The sequence below is a fragment of the Gigantopelta aegis genome, chromosome 1, assembly GCF_016097555.1.
Source record: "Gigantopelta aegis isolate Gae_Host chromosome 1, Gae_host_genome, whole genome shotgun sequence".
Classification (NCBI taxonomy): Eukaryota; Metazoa; Mollusca; class Gastropoda; order Neomphalida; family Peltospiridae; genus Gigantopelta; species Gigantopelta aegis.
The window spans coordinates 3,618,249-3,636,727 of NC_054699.1; the positions used below are offsets into that span (position 1 = coordinate 3,618,249).

General features: G+C 37.5%; 1 protein-coding gene across 7 annotated transcripts; it reads left to right on the forward strand.

Annotated features, from left to right (window-relative positions):
- The first annotated feature begins 739 nt into the window (after positions 1 to 739).
- LOC121369326 (activating signal cointegrator 1 complex subunit 1-like) lies at positions 740 to 18,217 on the forward strand. 7 transcript variants are annotated; one of them, XM_041494330.1, is made up of 8 exons: positions 740 to 762; positions 2,360 to 2,546; positions 5,361 to 5,570; positions 8,557 to 8,735; positions 9,346 to 9,482; positions 11,345 to 11,464; positions 15,477 to 15,681; positions 17,963 to 18,217. In XM_041494330.1, the coding sequence occupies exons 2-8, from the start codon at positions 2,444 to 2,446 to the stop codon at positions 18,077 to 18,079; spliced, it is 1,071 nt and encodes a 356-aa protein (XP_041350264.1). In that variant the 5' UTR covers positions 740 to 762; positions 2,360 to 2,443; the 3' UTR covers positions 18,080 to 18,217. The 7 variants fall into 7 exon arrangements, with proteins under 7 accessions (XP_041350264.1, XP_041350250.1, XP_041350282.1 ...); XM_041494316.1 differs by lacking the exon at positions 740 to 762 and adding an exon at positions 765 to 868; XM_041494348.1 differs by lacking the exon at positions 740 to 762 and adding an exon at positions 774 to 868 and having other exon boundaries at positions 2,420 to 2,546.
- The last annotated feature ends 262 nt before the right edge of the window (positions 18,218 to 18,479 follow it).

Sequence of the window (18,479 nt, forward strand, 5' to 3'; positions counted from 1 at the left end):
AAGTAACCACGATTCCAATGCTATCACATATTGTACAACCCTAGATATGCATACCTTGATAAAAAAAATTGACTACGAGTCTTATTCCCCAAAATGATACCGATAATCATAAACCCTATTGGCTCATGGACTAAAAGGTTTCAGCAAGGTTTCACCTTTCGATCAACTAAGTCAAATCAACCAATTAGCTCTATTTTCAATTTTAATGAACCATTCTAAATTATGTGTCAAAATTACCTTCAAGAAATTACACAACATTTCCTACAGGATATTTGCAAATTAAATAGCACCAAAACCAACCCTCACCTGTTACCGACCCTGGTCGGCCTGCTTGTGCTCCCTTGCACATGCCAGAGCGGGCGGACCCCCCCCCCCCCCCCCCCCCACACACACACACACCTTTTCCTGTCCTGGACGGAGAAACCTTTGAATGTTGACATCTGCGCCCAAGACAGGCGTGTGCTACGAACAGATTATTCTGAATGTGCACGTGAAATAGGGCCTACCTATGACCTGACCTGTAGCAGGTTTTATCTCAAAGACTATATGTCGAAATTACCAAATGTTTGATATTCAATAGCCAATGATTAATAAATCCATGTGCTTTAGTGGTGTTGTTAAAAAAAAAAACTTTAACTGTAAGTTGTGTCTTTTCACAAATTATACATTCGGGAATGTTCGGATATATTCGGAATTTGTCAATTGTTAACTGATTTTCTACTTTATGCTAACGAAATAAAAATGACCGAGATCCCAGTCTATGTAAATTCATGATCGTTTTTTTAATTTCTTGTTTGTAATATTTTCTCGTGCAAAATAATATGTTACTTTTAAATCAAATGTTCCATAAGGTCTACCATTGGAAAATGTATAACGATTTAGATTTTTTTTACAGTGACAATATTTATTTGTTAATTTTCACTTAAAATTTGGCGAACACGCGGTTTTGGGTTTGCATTCTGATTCTGTTTTCGTAGTGATATTATCGATGATTTTAATTTTAGAAATCGAAAGCGACGTGGATTTTGTTCTTGGCAGTGGCGTGCTAATGGGAAAATGTAGCAGGTTTCCTCTCTAAGACTATATGTCAAAATTACCAAATGTTTGACGTCCAACAGCTGATGTGTTCTAGTGGTGTCGTTAAACAAAAGAAACAAACTTCTTCTTAGTACACGTGGCACATTAAAACAAATTCTCTTAGCTAAGTTAAATTTTATAGGTAGTTAGGGCTGTCACATTTACAAAATTTTGTAAACATTTAAACAACCTATTATAGTATTAAATAAAAAGATACCGTTTAAACAGCCAAATATTTAACTATCTAGTAACTATGTGTAATCATTATAGATACAACACACTTCTTGAAAAATTACTAGGAATTATCCAGTAGGCCTATACGATAATTGTTTCTATTCAAGAAGAAAAAAAGAGGAATTATCCAGTAGGCCTATACAATAATTGTTTCTATTAAAAAAAAAAAAAAGGAATTATCCAATAGGCCTATACGATAATTGTTTCTTAAATATGTATACCATACTTCAACTTTGCAAAAATCGTGTAGCGTTGAATGGTGAAGTATATTAACTTTCCACTTGAAATCTTCTTTCAACAAGCTTTCTTCCTTTCTTTTCTTTTCTTTCTTCCTTTTTATAGTTTTTGTTTTTGGACTAGGCTGATTTTATCACCAATTAAACTGAATACACCATAATTAGCCATAAAATTGTCAGTGATTAGTATTACCATGTACTATGAATATTGATTCGAGTGTCCTCTGGTGGTATTCTGCTACGGTATATGTAACGCTAGAGCACACAGATACTTCAAAAATAGGCCTAAATTAACTAGATACACAGGGCCAACATCATGTGACTAATGCCAGTTTATCACCATACTTTAATCTGTCAACATATGGCAATACAAACAGTGACATGATAAAATATAATGATTATGAACTATAACAATCATCTAGTCGTGATGCCATATCTAAATAATTTTATGTTCAATAAACAGCAATGCTTGAAATTGAAAAATCCTACCTTTAAAAACATAATAATTTGCAATTTAAAAAATATATATATTTTAATTATTTTAAAACTAAAAGTACAAGAGACTATAAAACAGTTAGATATATTATTTACTTATTAACAAAACTGAATTTTTTTTTAATGACCAGTCATATATATATAACACATAATATTTTCGTTTAAAGTTAAACGTTTTCAAATTTAATAAACGTTTAAATGGCCTAAATGAAATGATAATGTGTAAACGTGGCAGCTGTAGTTATTTCGCCCAAACCACCCACTAGTTTGGTCTCTCTTAGCTGACGGTTTTATTCTAATTTCATTTTCTCTTTCAGATTTTACTTGAGAGTTAAACCATGTTCACTGCAGTAACGGTCTATTAATCTCTTGTACAGTACCATCAGTTTAAAGACCAAGTGATGGATGTTCTTAAGCCTTCTGTAATTTGGATAGGAAATCGGTGCTACCGCAGAAATCCTATGCTTCAAAGGGAGGGAAATTTTGCAGAAGAAGATTTTACAGGTATCTTAATTCTTATTTTCTTACACACCCGTTGATGAGCACACCATGCGTTAATTTTGACATGTACGTGTGTCAACAATTTCAAGACATACAACTGGCTGCTTCTAAAGTAGGTGCTGACCAGGTCACCACTGCCATACATCCAATGAAAAACTACACGATGGAAATCGATTAGATTGGGGCGATATAGTTAACCTGACAATCAAGTTAGCTACAAGTGCAACGGCTATAAATAATTTTTAGTCGAAAAAGATGTTAAGATGTGCTTAAAACCTAGTTTTCGAGAAAATGTAAGAAATAGAATAACACATTTTTGTCTGTTAGATACCATTATTTCACAATTTGTTGTTTAAAAAGTATCAAACTCGCTTTCGCTTGTTAGATACATTTTAAAACAACTTGTGAGATAAATGGTATCTAACGTCCACTCATGTATTATTCTCTCTATATTATCAGTTAATTGTTATGTTCTAATTTCTTAAAATATGATATTAAAAAGTAAGTCGATAAAACAAATTTTGTTAAAATAAATAATTTTTAAGATGTTTTGTCACAAGTGAATTTTTACAATTTTTTAATGATTAAATATTTCTAAAATTAATCCTAGTGATTTACCTGTCATGTTTCCGATGTAATATAACCTTACAATTCAAGTAATTGTCTGTACCTCATGACTAAATAAATATCAAATGGGTTTATGACATATGGGTAAGTTATGGATAAGTTATAGGATAAATCATATTATAAGCAATGTGATGACAAATTCATTGTGCACTGTTCACCAGTCAGGGACCATTTTGCTCAGTATCACATCGCGATTCTCTACGCAAATTTTAGCTATACAATTTGAAAACAATAAACAGTAGTTGATCATTTTTTAAAATTAGCACTAAGATTGCCTTGAGTGCCCATCCTAACAACTTTTAAACATTTACGGTGATCTTAGCACTAAGAATGCCTTCAGTGGCGTACCTATGGTATGGCAGGTATGGCACGTGCCCTGGGTGCCATTTGAAGGTGGCGCCACTGAGCAGTTTCTGTTAAAGTCGGTGTGTCAGATGTTTGGATAGGGGAGCAATTTCAGTGCTTGCCATAGGCACTATTTTCTGTAGATACGTCACTGGATTGCTTCATGGAACGAAGCCCTGAAGAGAAATCCATTGTCTGCCTCATGTCATTCTCCATTCTAGCCATTGCAGAACAAAGCCGATATAATATACTCCACAGCAAAAGAAACGCAAGTTTTTTAAAGAGGCTAAATATTAATTGAAAAGTTAGATTTTTCACCTGCATGTAATGTAATGGGCGTATTTTGAAGCAAATCGTCCCTTGTAACAGTTTTCATTTCATTTTGTTCGCATTTACGGTTGAAGCATGTCATCAAAACATACCATAGGAAAATGTCATGGGATTGTCAAGTAAGAGATCCTCGTGAAAATCAAAAAGCATGCTTTGTTCATAACATTATAGGGTATAAAAATACCCAATTTAAAAAATTTATTCACCAATATTTATGTCGTACGAGTATGCCAAGACTTACCTCACAACAGCAGGAACAAGCAATCGGATGACTACAGGCAGGTGAAAGCGTTAGTAATATTGCCAATGCTTTTAACGTTCACAACACAACCATTTATCGTCTGCAAGATCGTTTTGTCGCCACCAACAGTACTGCTGATCTTCCACGAAGTGGCCATCCTTGTGTCGCCACCTAATGAGAGGACAGACATATTCATCGCTTGCATATTCACGATCCATTCCTTACAGCCAATGAAACAGCTCGACAGAAAATTGGAGTCCACAACCAACCCATCAATGGTGACACAGTTAGACGTAGACTCTGTATAAACACTCTCAGTTGTCGTCGTCCTGCCCATCGTCCCAGTTTGACTCAGCAGCACCAACAGAACCGTTTATAGTGGGCCACATTTCACCGGAATTGGCCTTATCAGCAGTGGAGACATGTGATCTTTACAGATGAAACTCGGGTTTGCATATCCCATTCTGATGGAAGAGTTCGAATATGGCGCAGACGTGGACATCGTTATGATGATCAGTGTGTGATGCAAAGAGATCCATGGGGTGGTCCAAGTGTTATGATATGGGCTGCAATTGGCCTGAATCAAATACTTGGCCCAGTTGTCTTCCAGAATATTGGTCTGGGAAGGGGTGATGGTATTACAGCTCAGCGTTACATTGATCAGGCCCTCAGACCCCATATAGTGCCTTTTTTTGCTCGTCATCCGCAATACACGTTCCAGCATGATAACGCCAGACCACACACAGCACGGGCTACGGTTCACTTCTTACAGCAGCATAACATCAGAGAATTTTGCCTTGGCCAGCCCTTAGTGACGACTTAAATCCAATTGAACATTTATGGGACGAGCTGAAAAGAAGAATTGATCAAGTTTGTCCAAGACCAAGAAATGCAGCTCCGCTTCAGGCAATCATACTTCAGACCTTTCCACTTAGCACCATGGCCTTTATCAATCGTCTGATCCATTCCATGTACAGAAGGTGTGTTGCAGTTGTGGATGCAAATGGTGGACATACACGATATTGATTATTGATTACTCTGTCTGGGTTATCTGCCCTTGTTATCATTTATGACTGATGCCTATTAACATTCCTTGAAGTTAAAAAACTTGTGGCTTCAATACATTTTTCCATTAGTTTACATCAGTTTTGTACAATGCTATCTAGAAATAAATACCATTTGTATTCTTATTGTAACTTGTGTTTCTTTTGCTATTCAGTATATGTTACGACAGTAATTGGTTATTCCCCGTATTGTTTTCCTTTGTGCTTCAGATGACATCACAGATCGAGTGTATTGTGACGAGACGTGCGATGAATCTGTGGATGTCAGGGAAACCAAAGATGGCTTCACGGTCAGCATGGACATTCCGAGCGTGTTCTTCAAGTTCATCATAGGCAAGAAAGGAGAAACGAGAAAGAATCTGGAGGCAGAAACACGCACACAGATCAGAATTCCAAAATTAGGTCAGGAAGGGGAAGTTGGTAAGTATAGCACATTACGTAGGATTGTTGTTGTGGTTGTGGTGGGTTTATTCCACTACCAGTTTGAACTTTTGGGTGTTTGTATACAGAGTGCGGGAGCCTGAGGCTCACAAAAATCATATAGGACTCTCTAGCTTGGCTAGCATACGAGCCTGCGTTGCTCGTAAAAATCATGTAGGACTCTCTAGCCTGGCTAGCATACGAGCCTGCGTTGCTCGTAAAAATCATATAGGACTCTCTAGCCTGGCTAGCATACGAGCCTGCGTTGCTCGTAAAAATCATATAGGACTCTCTAGCCTGGCTACCATACGAGCCTGCGTTGCTCGTAAAAATCATATAGGACTCTCTAGCCTGGCTACCATACGAGCCTGCGTTGCTCGTAAAATTCATATAGGACTCTCTAGCGTGGCTAGCATACGAGCCTGCATTGCTCGTAAAAATTATTTTTACAAATTACATTGATTCTTCGAAATGACACCGTCAACATATATCTCAAAATCCTGGGAAGCCACAGTCTTGAATAGCGATCTTTTCCATGGTTTCATGCAAAACATTTATTGTGTCTTCTGTTCTACTGGAGGCACACAGCAGAGCTCGCGGGCTCTAAAGATTTTCAAACAGGGAGACCTTATGGCACTAAAAATTTTAAAACCAAAATTGCACACTGAGTATAGCACATTGCATGGGATTGTTGTGGTAGTGGTGGTGGTGGTGGTGGTGGTCAGGGAGTTATTCCACCACCAGCTCCAGGTTGGAGTGTGTACACTGCTAGGCTTCAAGGGGCGGGATATAACAGGATCGATCCCTGTCAGTGGGCCCATTGGGCTATTTCTTGTTCCACCTAGTGCACCACGACAAAGACTCTGGTATGTGTTATCCTGTCTGTGGGATGTGCATACAAAAGATCCCTTGTTATTAATGGAAAAATGTAAAGGGATTTCATTATGTCAAAATTACCAAATGTTTGACATCCAGTAGCCGATGATTGGTGGATTAAAGTGCTGTGGTGGTGTCGTTAAGCAAAATAAACTTTTTTTCCTTCTTTTTTTTTGCTAAGTTTCAAATGCAGAAAACAAAACAAGCATAGTGTGATAAGTCATGTACAGGTTACCACAAAATACAGACCTGATAACACTAAATACAGACCTGATAACACTAAATACAGACCTGATAACACAAAATACAGACCTGATAACACAAAACACAGACCTGATAACACTAAATACAGACCTGATAACACTAAATACAGACCTGATAACACTAAATACAGACCTGATAACACAAAATACAGACCTGATAACACTAAATACAGACCTGATAACACAAAATACAGACCTGATAACACAAAACACAGACCTGATAACACTAAACACAGACCTGATAACACTAAATACAGACCTGATAACACTAAATACAGACCTGATAACACTAAATACAGACCTGATAACACAAAATACAGACCTGATAACACTAAATACAGACCTGATAACACTAAATACAGACCTGATAACACAAAATACAGACCTGATAACACTAAATACAGACCTGATAACACAAAACACAGACCTGATAACACAAAACACAGACCTGATAACACTAAACACAGACCTGATAACACTAAACACAGACCTGATAACACAAAACACAGACCTGATAACACTAAATACAGACCTGATAACACTAAATACAGACCTGATAACACTAAATACAGACCTGATAACACTAAACACAGACCTGATAACACTAAACACAGACCTGATAACACTAAATACAGACCTGATAACACAAAACACAGACCTGATAACACTAAATACAGACCTGATAACACTAAATACAGACCTGATAACACTAAATACAGACCTGATAACACTAAATACAGACCTGATAACACAAAACACAGACCTGATAACACAAAACACAGACCTGATAACACTAAATACAGACCTGATAACACTAAACACAGACCTGATAACACTAAACACAGACCTGATAACACAAAACACAGACCTGATAACACTAAAGACAGACCTGATAACACTAAATACAGACCTGATAACACAAAATACAGACCTGATAACACAAAACACAGACCTGATAACACAAAATACAGACCTGATAACACATTTATCAGGATTACAATTACCATTATTATCAGTCTAACTGGAGGGGACTGTAGGTTTCTTCTCAGACTGTCTGTCAGTGTGTCATATGATATTTTTTTCTCAATCTGTTGAGCTGAAATTTTGTGTAAAGCTTTATCATGTAGAGTTACATATCAAGTTTGACTTTCGTGGCAACTTACCCAATTTTAGGATCAATGTGATTAAAATTAGCTCTACTGGATCTAACAGAGCATTGCATGGACTCCCATGTCCAGGTGACATTTCATCTATAAATAACAATTTAAATATCGACCAATTACACTTCGCCTTTTATAGCGTTATTCGGGAGCATACAAATTCTAAAAATATCGGGCGAGACTATTTATGCAATAGGCGAACTTGTTGGTCTATTTCAACATTGAAGAAACAGGAGGAAAAGTGCAGTAATAAACTTTGGATTGTATACTAGTATAAACAGATTTTATGGCTCTACCATCATGGTTTATTTTTTCGTCTTGAAACGAATTTTATATAAAAAAATTAATATGCAATTAGTTTCTGACATATTTTGTAATTCACCCCAAATTATTTCGTATACCCTCGGCATAATCCCGAATGTTTTCAAATCACTGACATGATTTTGCAAGTAAGGTTTTTATTGGTCGAATAAAAGATCAGCTGGACATGAGCTCCAACGGGCTGCTGTTAGTTCCACATGTAATAGTGGAGCTAATTTTAATTAGATTGTTTTAGGATATACGAAAATCTGCTGGGCCCGGTAGGGGACATGTATTGCTTTAGCAGTACTCTCAGAATGTTTGTCTTTATTACTTTCAAAATCCTTCACAAACATTTACTAATATCAGCTGTTGTTTTGTGTGTAGTTATTTTAGGTCACGATAAACAAGGTGTTTGTTCTGCAAAGACGCGGGTTGACGTGATGGTGGAGACGGCGCGTCAGCGAGAACCCTTCACTCACTTCCTGTCCCTCCCCATCAACAGTGATCTCGTCCGAATTAAGTTTGATGATTTTAAAGATGACATCTTACGCGAATGTGATGGGGTAAGATATTTTTTGGTCAAATTAAATCTAACACCATAATAAAATAAATGCTAGGTTTTCATGTAAAGAAATATTCAAAATGGGAGTAGACAATGAAATTTTATTTTTTATTTCATATTTTACGGGACATTGCAAATACTACACATCAAGCAGAATTTGTTTGGGGTGGGGGGGAATTAGAAGGATTTATCCTCTGGGATTTTTGGGGATGATAAACTAGGTTTTAATTTGTAAAGGCCTAAGTGTGGGATGTAGTTGCAACCCCCCTCCCACCCCCTGTCTCCAAACACACACACACCACACCACACACACACACACACACACAGCCGTCTCAAAATGTTTCAGCCACAAATAGGAGATGACGAAATGACATCATATTTCACGTGCACGGTCTGGGCTAGAACTGGAGAAGCAACGTCATGTTATGACGTCACTTCCCAAAATTACGTCATTACATTTGCTATTACATGTGTGCTTCGTATGATTATTATTAACTCGGTTATGTTGAACCATGTGGATAATAATAATTTTTTTGTTTCATAGGAATATAATATATTTTTTTTAATTCTTCCAGTATTTCAATCTTCATTTACATTGTGCATTACTATAGGACCGAGGCCTGGACCGAACGATTTTCCAGAATCCATTAAAACTGCATCTGACGGCTGGAACCTTGGTGCTCCTCACAAAGAAGGAAATACAGAAAGCCGTGGATGTCCTGCAGCAGTGTCAGCAAGACCTTGTTGAGTGAGTTAAAGAATATTCTTTGTCTTTTTTGTCAGAATGTTAATTGAATTTATTAATTTATTTAAACTAATTTATTACCCATATGGTTAAAACTATCTTGGTACATATCAAAGTTTTACGTCCCATTAGAACACATTTGTTTTTAGGCCCAAGTGTAAAAATCACTGGCCTCAGGCATCGGGCCACCGTATTCTAGAAGGTCTATAGAACGTTCAGTGGGACATAACATACGATGAAAGAAGGAAGGAAGGAAATGTTTTATTTAACGACACACTCAAAACATTTTATTTACGGTTATATGGAATCAGACATATGGTTACGGACCACAGATATAGAGAGAGGAAACCCACTGTCGCCACTTCATGGGCTACTCTTTTCGATTAGCAGCAAGGGATCTTTTATATGCACTATCCCACAGACAGGATAGTATATAGCACGGCCTGGCTTGAACGAGAAATAGCCCAATGGGTCCACTGGAGGGGATTGATCCTAGACCGACCGCGCATCAAGCAAACGCTTCACCACTGGGCAATGTCCCACCCCTTAACATACGATAACATCGTACGACTGGTGCACTACAACCTTAATCTAGATCCTAGACCGACCGCACATCAAGTGAACGCTTCACCACTGGGCAATGTCCCACCCCTTAACATACGATAACATCGTACGACTGGTGCACTACAACCTTAACCTAGATCCTAGACCGACCGCACATCAAGCAAACGCTTCACCACTGGGCAATGTCCCACCCCTTAACATACGATAACATCGTACGACTGGTGTACTACAACCTTAACCTAGATCCTAGACCGACCGCACATCAAGTGAACGCTTCACCACTGGGCAATGTCCCACCCCTTAACATACGATAACATCGTACGACTGGTGTACTACAACCTTAACCTAGATCCTAGACCGACCGCACATCAAGTGAACGCTTCACCACTGGGCAATGTCCCACCCCTTAACATACGATAACATCGTACGACTGGTGTACTACAATCTTAACCTAGATCCTAGACCGACCGCACATCAAGCAAACGCTTCACCACTGGGCAATGTCCCACCCCTTAACATACGATAACATCGTACGACTGGTGTACTACAATCTTAACATACGATAACATCATACGACTGGTGTACAATCTTAATGGAACGTTAATCAACCAAGTTTAGTGATACAAATTTAAAAGTATTTTACTCGAGACATAAACATGATACGAAATGGAAGCTCGTTTAATATCTTATTATGATTACCCATATGGATAAAAATATCTTGGTACAAAGTTTTTTTTACGTCCTATTAGAATGACCTTACCTGAACGTGAATGAAACGAGTTTAGTGATATCAATTGAAATTGATTAGTTAATGAGGAATGAATAAAATATTAAACTCGCTTCCATTTTGTATGAAAGCTCGTGATAATTGAAAATTATATCACTTGGGACATAAACATGATATGGATTGGAAGCTTGTTTTAACATACTATGAGTATGGTTGTGTTTTCTCTCAGACCTATACTGAAGGGCGAACGACTGCACTATGCGTTGAAGGGCCCACCACATAAACATGATACGAAATGGAAGCTCGTTTTAACATCCTCTAAGTATGGTTGTGTTTTCTCTCAGACCTATACTGAAGGGCGAACGACTGCACTATGCGTTGAAGGGCCCACCACATAAACATGATACGAAATGGAAGCTCGTTTTAACATCCTCTAAGTATGGTTGTGTTTTCTCTCAGACCTATACTGAAGGGCGAAGGACTGCACTATGCGGTGAAGGGCCCACCACATAAACATGATACGAAATGGAAGCTCGTTTTAACATCCTCTAAGTATGGTTGTGTTTTCTCTCAGACCTATACTGAAGGGCGAAGGACTGCACTACGCGGTGAAGGGACTGGAGTACATGAACGACGACCCCAACGCTGTAGACGTGTTGTACGCCAAGCTGATCAGTCCAGACGAGGACGACAGGTAGAACACACTTTTATTATCCACATAGTTCAAGGTATTCAGAGAAATATAACCAGTATGACACATACGGATATGTGACATAATGATTTCATGTGCACACTGAATGACGTCATTTTAGGAAGGGACAACATGACTTAATGTGGCTTCCTCAGTCTTAGGTCTGTATAATCGCTTACCAAACTGACATCATTTTGTGGTCTCTTTCTAGTTGCATTTGAAATGTTTTGACATGGTCCTTGTTATTCTTAAAACAAACATTACACGCATGTGAATGGTACTGATTTTATGAAAGTCATTTCACGCGATATATCCATTTACGTCATTTTGTAGTACACATTTCCAATTTGTAACAGACGCATGAAACGCGATATATATAGAATACTAAACAGGTTGACATGTGAGACCGTTTATATTACAAGTGCGTTTTCAATCATTGATCACGAGCGAAAGCGAGTGATGTATGATTAAAAACACACAAGTTGTAATACAAACGGTCTCATACAGGAATGAGTATAGCACATCATAAAATAAACAAAATTACGAAACAAGATATGAAAATGTACAGATCAAAGACCGCGAAAATTTTGTCGCTTACTTATTAATGAAACTTTCCATTCCTACGCCACACAATTTATCAATGACGTTTACACAAACAATATCATAAATAAATTCAAGACAAAACAAAATTATTATACATATTGATGATAGCAAGTATTTTTCTAATTTAAAAATGGGAATTGAAAGAACCATGCACACACTTTTTGCATGCACATCTGTGTGGAGTTGTACTGTGTGACATAGTCGATCATCTGATCAGAGGTCATGACCTCTCAAAAATCATTTTCCACCATGAGTTGAGTGCGCCATTAAATAAAACATTTCCTTCTTCTCATTCTCAGAGTTGAGTGTGTCATTAAATAAAACATTTCCTCCTCATTCTCAGAGTTGAGTGTCATTAAATAAAACATTTCCTCCTTCTCATTCTCAGATTTGAGTGTGTCGTTAAATAAAACATTTCCTTCTTCTCATTCTCAGAGTTGAGTGCGTCGTTAAATAAAACATTTCCTCCTTCTCATTCTCAGAGTTGAGTGTGTCGTTAAATAAAACATTTCCTCCTCCTCATTCTCAGAGTTGAGTGTGTCGTTAAATAAAACATTTCCTTCTTCTCATTCTCAGAGTTGAGTGCATCGTTAAATAAAACATTTCCTCCTCCTCATTCTCAGAGTTGATTGTGTCATTAAATAAAACATTTCCTGCTTCTCATTCTCAGAGTTGAGTGTGTCCTTTCTTCTCATTCTCAGAGTTGAGTGTGTCGTTAAATAAAACATTTCCTTCTCATCTCATTCTCAGAGTTGAGTGTGCGTCGTTAAATAAAACATTTCCTTCTCATTCTCAGAGTTGAGTGTGTTGTTAAATAAAACATTTCCTTCTCATTCTTAGAGTTGAGTGCGTCGTTAAATAAAACATTTCCCCTCATTCTCAGAGTTGAGTGCGTCGTTAGATAAAACATTTCCTCCTTCTCATTCTCATAGTTGAGTGCGTCGTTAAATAAAACATTTCCTCCTTCTCATCCTCAGAGTTGAGTGCGTCGTTAAATAAAACATTTCCTCCTCATTCTCAGAGTTGAGTGCGTCGTTAAATAAAACATTTCCCCTCATTCTCAGAGTTGAGTGCGTCGTTAGATAAAACATTTCCTCCTTCTCATTCTCATAGTTGAGTGTGTCGTTAAATAAAACATTTCCTCCTTCTCATCCTCAGAGTTGAGTGCGTCGTTAAATAAAACATTTCCTCCTCATTCTCAGAGTTGAGTGCGTCGTTAAATAAAACATTTCCTCCTTCTCATTCTCAGAGTTGAGTGCGTCGTTAAATAAAACATTTCCTTCTTCTCATTCTCAGAGTTGAGTGCATCGTTAAATAAAACATTTCCTCCTCCTCATTCTCAGAGTTGATTGTGTCATTAAATAAAACATTTCCTGCTTCTCATTCTCAGAGTTGAGTGTGTCGTTAAATAAAACATTTCCTTCTTCTCATTCTCAGAGTTGAGTGCGTCGTTAAATAAAACATTTCCTTCTCATTCTCAGAGTTGAGTGCGTTGTTAAATAAAACATTTCCTTCTCATTCTCAGAGTTGAGTGTGTCGTTAAATAAAACATTTCCCCTCATTCTCAGAGTTGAGTGCGTCGTTAGATAAAACATTTCCTCCTTCTCATTCTCATAGTTGAGTGCGTCGTTAAATAAAACATTTCCTCCTTCTCATCCTCAGAGTTGAGTGCGTCGTTAAATAAAACATTTCCTCCTCATTCTCAGAGTTGAGTGCGTCGTTAAATAAAACATTTCCTCCTTCTCATTCTCAGAGTTGAGTGCGTCGTTAAATAAAACATTTCCTTCTTCTCATTCTCAGAGTTGAGTGCATCGTTAAATAAAACATTTCCTCCTCCTCATTCTCAGAGTTGATTGTGTCATTAAATAAAACATTTCCTTCTTCTCATTCTCAGAGTTGAGTGCATCGTTAAATAAAACATTTCCTCCTCCTCATTCTCAGAGTTGAGTGCGTCGTTAAATAAAACATTTCCTTCTCATTCTCAGAGTTGAGTGCGTTGTTAAATAAAAAATTTCCTTCTCATTCTCAGAGTTGAGTGCGTCGTTAAATAAAACATTTCCCCTCATTCTCAGAGTTGAGTGCGTCGTTAGATAAAACATTTCCTCCTTCTCATTCTCATAGTTGAGTGCGTCGTTAAATAAAACATTTCCTCCTTCTCATCCTCAGAGTTGAGTGCGTCGTTAAATAAAACATTTCCTCCTCATTCTCAGAGTTGAGTGCGTCGTTAAATAAAACATTTCCTCCTTCTCATTCTCAGAGTTGAGTGCGTCGTTAAATAAAACATTTCCTCCTCATTCTCAGAGTTGAGTGCGTCGTTAAATAAAACATTTCCTCCTTCTCATTCTCAGAGTTGAGTGCGTCGTTAAATAAAACATTTCCTCCTCCTCATTCTCAGAGTTGATTGTGTCATTAAATAAAACATTTCCTTCTTCTCATTCTCAGAGTTGAGTGCATCGTTAAATAAAACATTTCCTCCTCCTCATTCTCAGAGTTGATTGTGTCATTAAATAAAACATTTCCTGCTTCTCATTCTCAGAGTTGAGTGTGTCGTTAAATAAAACATTTCCTTCTTCTCATTCTCAGAGTTGAGTGCGTCGTTAAATAAAACATTTCCTTCTCATTCTCAGAGTTGAGTGCGTTGTTAAATAAAACATTTCCTTCTCATTCTCAGAGTTGAGTGCGTCGTTAAATAAAACATTTCCCCTCATTCTCAGAGTTGAGTGCGTCGTTAGATAAAACATTTCCTCCTTCTCATTCTCATAGTTGAGTGCGTCGTTAAATAAAACATTTCCTCCTTCTCATCCTCAGAGTTGAGTGCGTCGTTAAATAAAACATTTCCTCCTCATTCTCAGAGTTGAGTGCGTCGTTAAATAAAACATTTCCTCCTTCTCATTCTCAGAGTTGAGTGCGTCGTTAAATAAAACATTTCCTTCTTCTCATTCTCAGAGTTGAGTGCATCGTTAAATAAAACATTTCCTCCTCCTCATTCTCAGAGTTGATTGTGTCATTAAATAAAACATTTCCTGCTTCTCATTCTCAGAGTTGAGTGTGTCGTTAGATAAAACATTTCCTCCTTCTCATTCTCATAGTTGAGTGTGTCGTTAAATAAAACATTTCCTCCTTCTCATCCTCAGAGTTGAGTGCGTCGTTAAATAAAACATTTCCTCCTCATTCTCAGAGTTGAGTGCGTCGTTAAATAAAACATTTCCTCCTTCTCATTCTCAGAGTTGAGTGCGTCGTTAAATAAAACATTTCCTCCTTCTCGTTCTCAGAGTTGAGTGCATCGTTAAATAAAACATTTCCTCCTTCTCATTCTCAGAGTTGAGTGCGTTGTTAAATAAAACATTTCCTCCTTCTCGTTCTCAGAGTTGAGTGCGTCGTTAAATAAAACATTTCCTCCTCCTTCTCTCAGACTACAGATTCTGGCTGACCAACTTGTGGACAAATTCACTTCTCTGGGTTTGATGCAGCACCAGTACGACCGTGTCAAACTTCACGTTACTGTGATGAATTCGCTGATGCGTAAAGAACCAACAGCCGTAGAGAGAACAAGACATGAGCGTGGTACGGGCTCGGGAAAACAAAGAGAATCCTTTGATGCATCCAAAATACTGAAGGTATATAACAAGCATTCTTGGGGGTGGGACGTAGCCCAGTGGTAAAGCACTTGCTTGATGTGCGGTCGGTTTAGGATCAATCCTCGTCGGTGGCACCATTATGCTATTTCTTGTTCCAGCCATGACTGGTGTATCAAAGGCTGTGGTGTACATATACTATCTTGTCTGTGGGATAAAGCGTAGCCTGGTGGTAAAGCGCTCGCTTGAGCTATTTTTTGTTCTAGCCCGTGCACCACAACTAGTATATCAAAGGCTGTGGTATGCAGTCAGTCTAGAATTGATCCCGATCGGTGGGCCCATTGGGCTGTTTCTCTTTTCACTCAGTACACCATGACTGGTATATCAAAAGCTGTGGTATGTGCTGTCCTGTCTGTGGGAAGGTGCATATCCCTTGCTGCTAATGGAAACATTTAGTGGGTTTCCTCTCTAAGACTAAATGTCAAATTGACCAAATGTTTGACATCAAATAGCTGATGATTAATAAATCAATGTGCTCTAGTGGTGTTATTAAACAAAACAAACTTTTTTGATTGGATTGGATAACATATTAATGTGCCTATATCCAATTAAGGTTCAAGCACGTCTCTTCCGGGTACAATCTTTGAGAAACTTTTTAATAAGCATTCTTACAGCAATGCAAGTCCCTTACTGGGCCAAGGACCATAACTCTGTTAAAAATGGGTAAATTGCTGCGCAATGTCAAACTTTATCTGAAACAGTACATGATAAGTTAGCATATCTCGAGGCATTGCTGGTTGGGGGAGGGGGGTCCAGAAAACTGTGTGAGACAGACTGACAGACAGATGTGTAGTTTAACCTTCTGGATACTGCAGGCGAGATCTCAGCTAACATTATGCAAGCTGGCATTGTATATAGGGCATGTAGTCCATTCACCAATTCATGTTACCTGCTGATTTGCACCCAATTGATAATAGAATAACTTTGATAGAGATTATTGTGAATTTACTTTGGGAGTTTTTCTATGAGAAATACTTGGGAATTTTGAGTTGAAAAAGTGGTTTTCAGCTACCGTATTTTCCCATGTATTATGCGCACCGGTGTATAATGCGCACCCCCCACTTTGAACATTTATTCCAAGAAAAAAAACATGAACCACAATATAATGCGCACCGTTTTTTTTAAACCACAAAATCGACATTGAATGCAAGATGTACCGCTTTCCCCCCGTCACCAAAATTAACGAAAAGCGAAAGAAGCGGTATATTCAAGAAACCAAGAAACAAAACTTAAGTTAGGTATTTGAGTACATAGACCTACATGTCACATTAAACAAAGGCTAGTACTTGCGTACTTACATGTCACAGACTCACACGTGCATAAATCAAAACAAAGTTATATACCCCATACACTGTAAATGACTAATAAATATATGAAAACAAAAATATAGCATATTACATTTCGTTCTCGTGGCTAACGTGAATGCGCGAGATTTCTAAATTTATAATAGTGTGGTATATTTCCGGTTTGCCGGAAATGGCCGAATTAAATCTCATGGAAATTAAAAATATTTACGGTCCAGTTTTGTCATTTTTGTGCACTTTTTGGTGAGGTATGGATACTTTTGTAGATTTATTTTGCATTTATTACAACCATCACAAGTGAAAAGCGATTTTTAAGAGGGTTTTGGCGTTTCGTTGTAATGAACACTGTCAATAACCTGTAAAGTACTGTAAACTACCGATCGGCGATTTTTCATGGGTGATCGCTGGACATTTTTAAAAGATATTTTTTCTATTGCTATGTATAGTGCGCACCCCCATTTTTAACCTGTATTTTCTGGGGAAAAAGTGCGCATAATACACGGGGAAAATACGGTAATATTTTTATGATTTAATCAATGTTGTTAAACAAAAACAAACTGGTTGAAATAATTGTATTTTGTGGTGTATAGAAAATGCCTCCAGTGACCTCCATGTGATTAATTTAAATGCATACAGTAAACATCATTTTTTGACTTTACATTTTTTATCACCTCATAATTTAGTTCAGTATATTTGGTTCCGAGAAAGTGTTTTGTAGGCAAAATATAAAGTTTGCCATTAAACTGTGAGACTAAGGTACACTGCAAATTATTATTGTAATTACTCCTTTTGAAACGGTCTTATTAAATTTGTCTTGGAGGAAAATGAAATCTCGTGACACACATTTTTCCAAAAAGGTAAGTAATAAGAATTGTTTACAGTGCACAGGCGTAATTTATAATTTAGTAATGCTTAACTGACATCAGTTTTCTACTTCATTATTTTTGTCCTTATTTCAGAAATTTGGAAGCTACGACTTTGGAACTTACCATTTTAACACGCTGCATCTATCACAGAGACACTCATCCAGTCCTGATGGATACTATACATGTGCTGGGTCAATTGCACTTCCATGATGCAATTAACCTGGGAATCTAATTAAAATTAGCTCCACTATTACATGTGGATCTAACAGCAGCCCGTTGGAGCTCATGTCCAGCTGACCTTTCATTCGACCAATCAAAACCTTACTTGCAAAATCATGCCAGTGATTTGAAAAGAATTTGAAAACATTTGAGATTATGTCGAGGGTATACGAAATGATTCAGGTTAATTATGAAGTATGCCGGAAACTAATTGCAATATAAAATTTTATATAAAATTCGTTTCAGAAAACGTGATATTTAAATTGTTATTTATAGATGAAATGTCGCCTAGACATGAGAGTCCACACAATGTCTGTGGGATGGTGCATATAATAGACCCAGTAGAGCTAATTGTAATCAGATTGTTAACCTGGTACAAGTGCACGTGAAT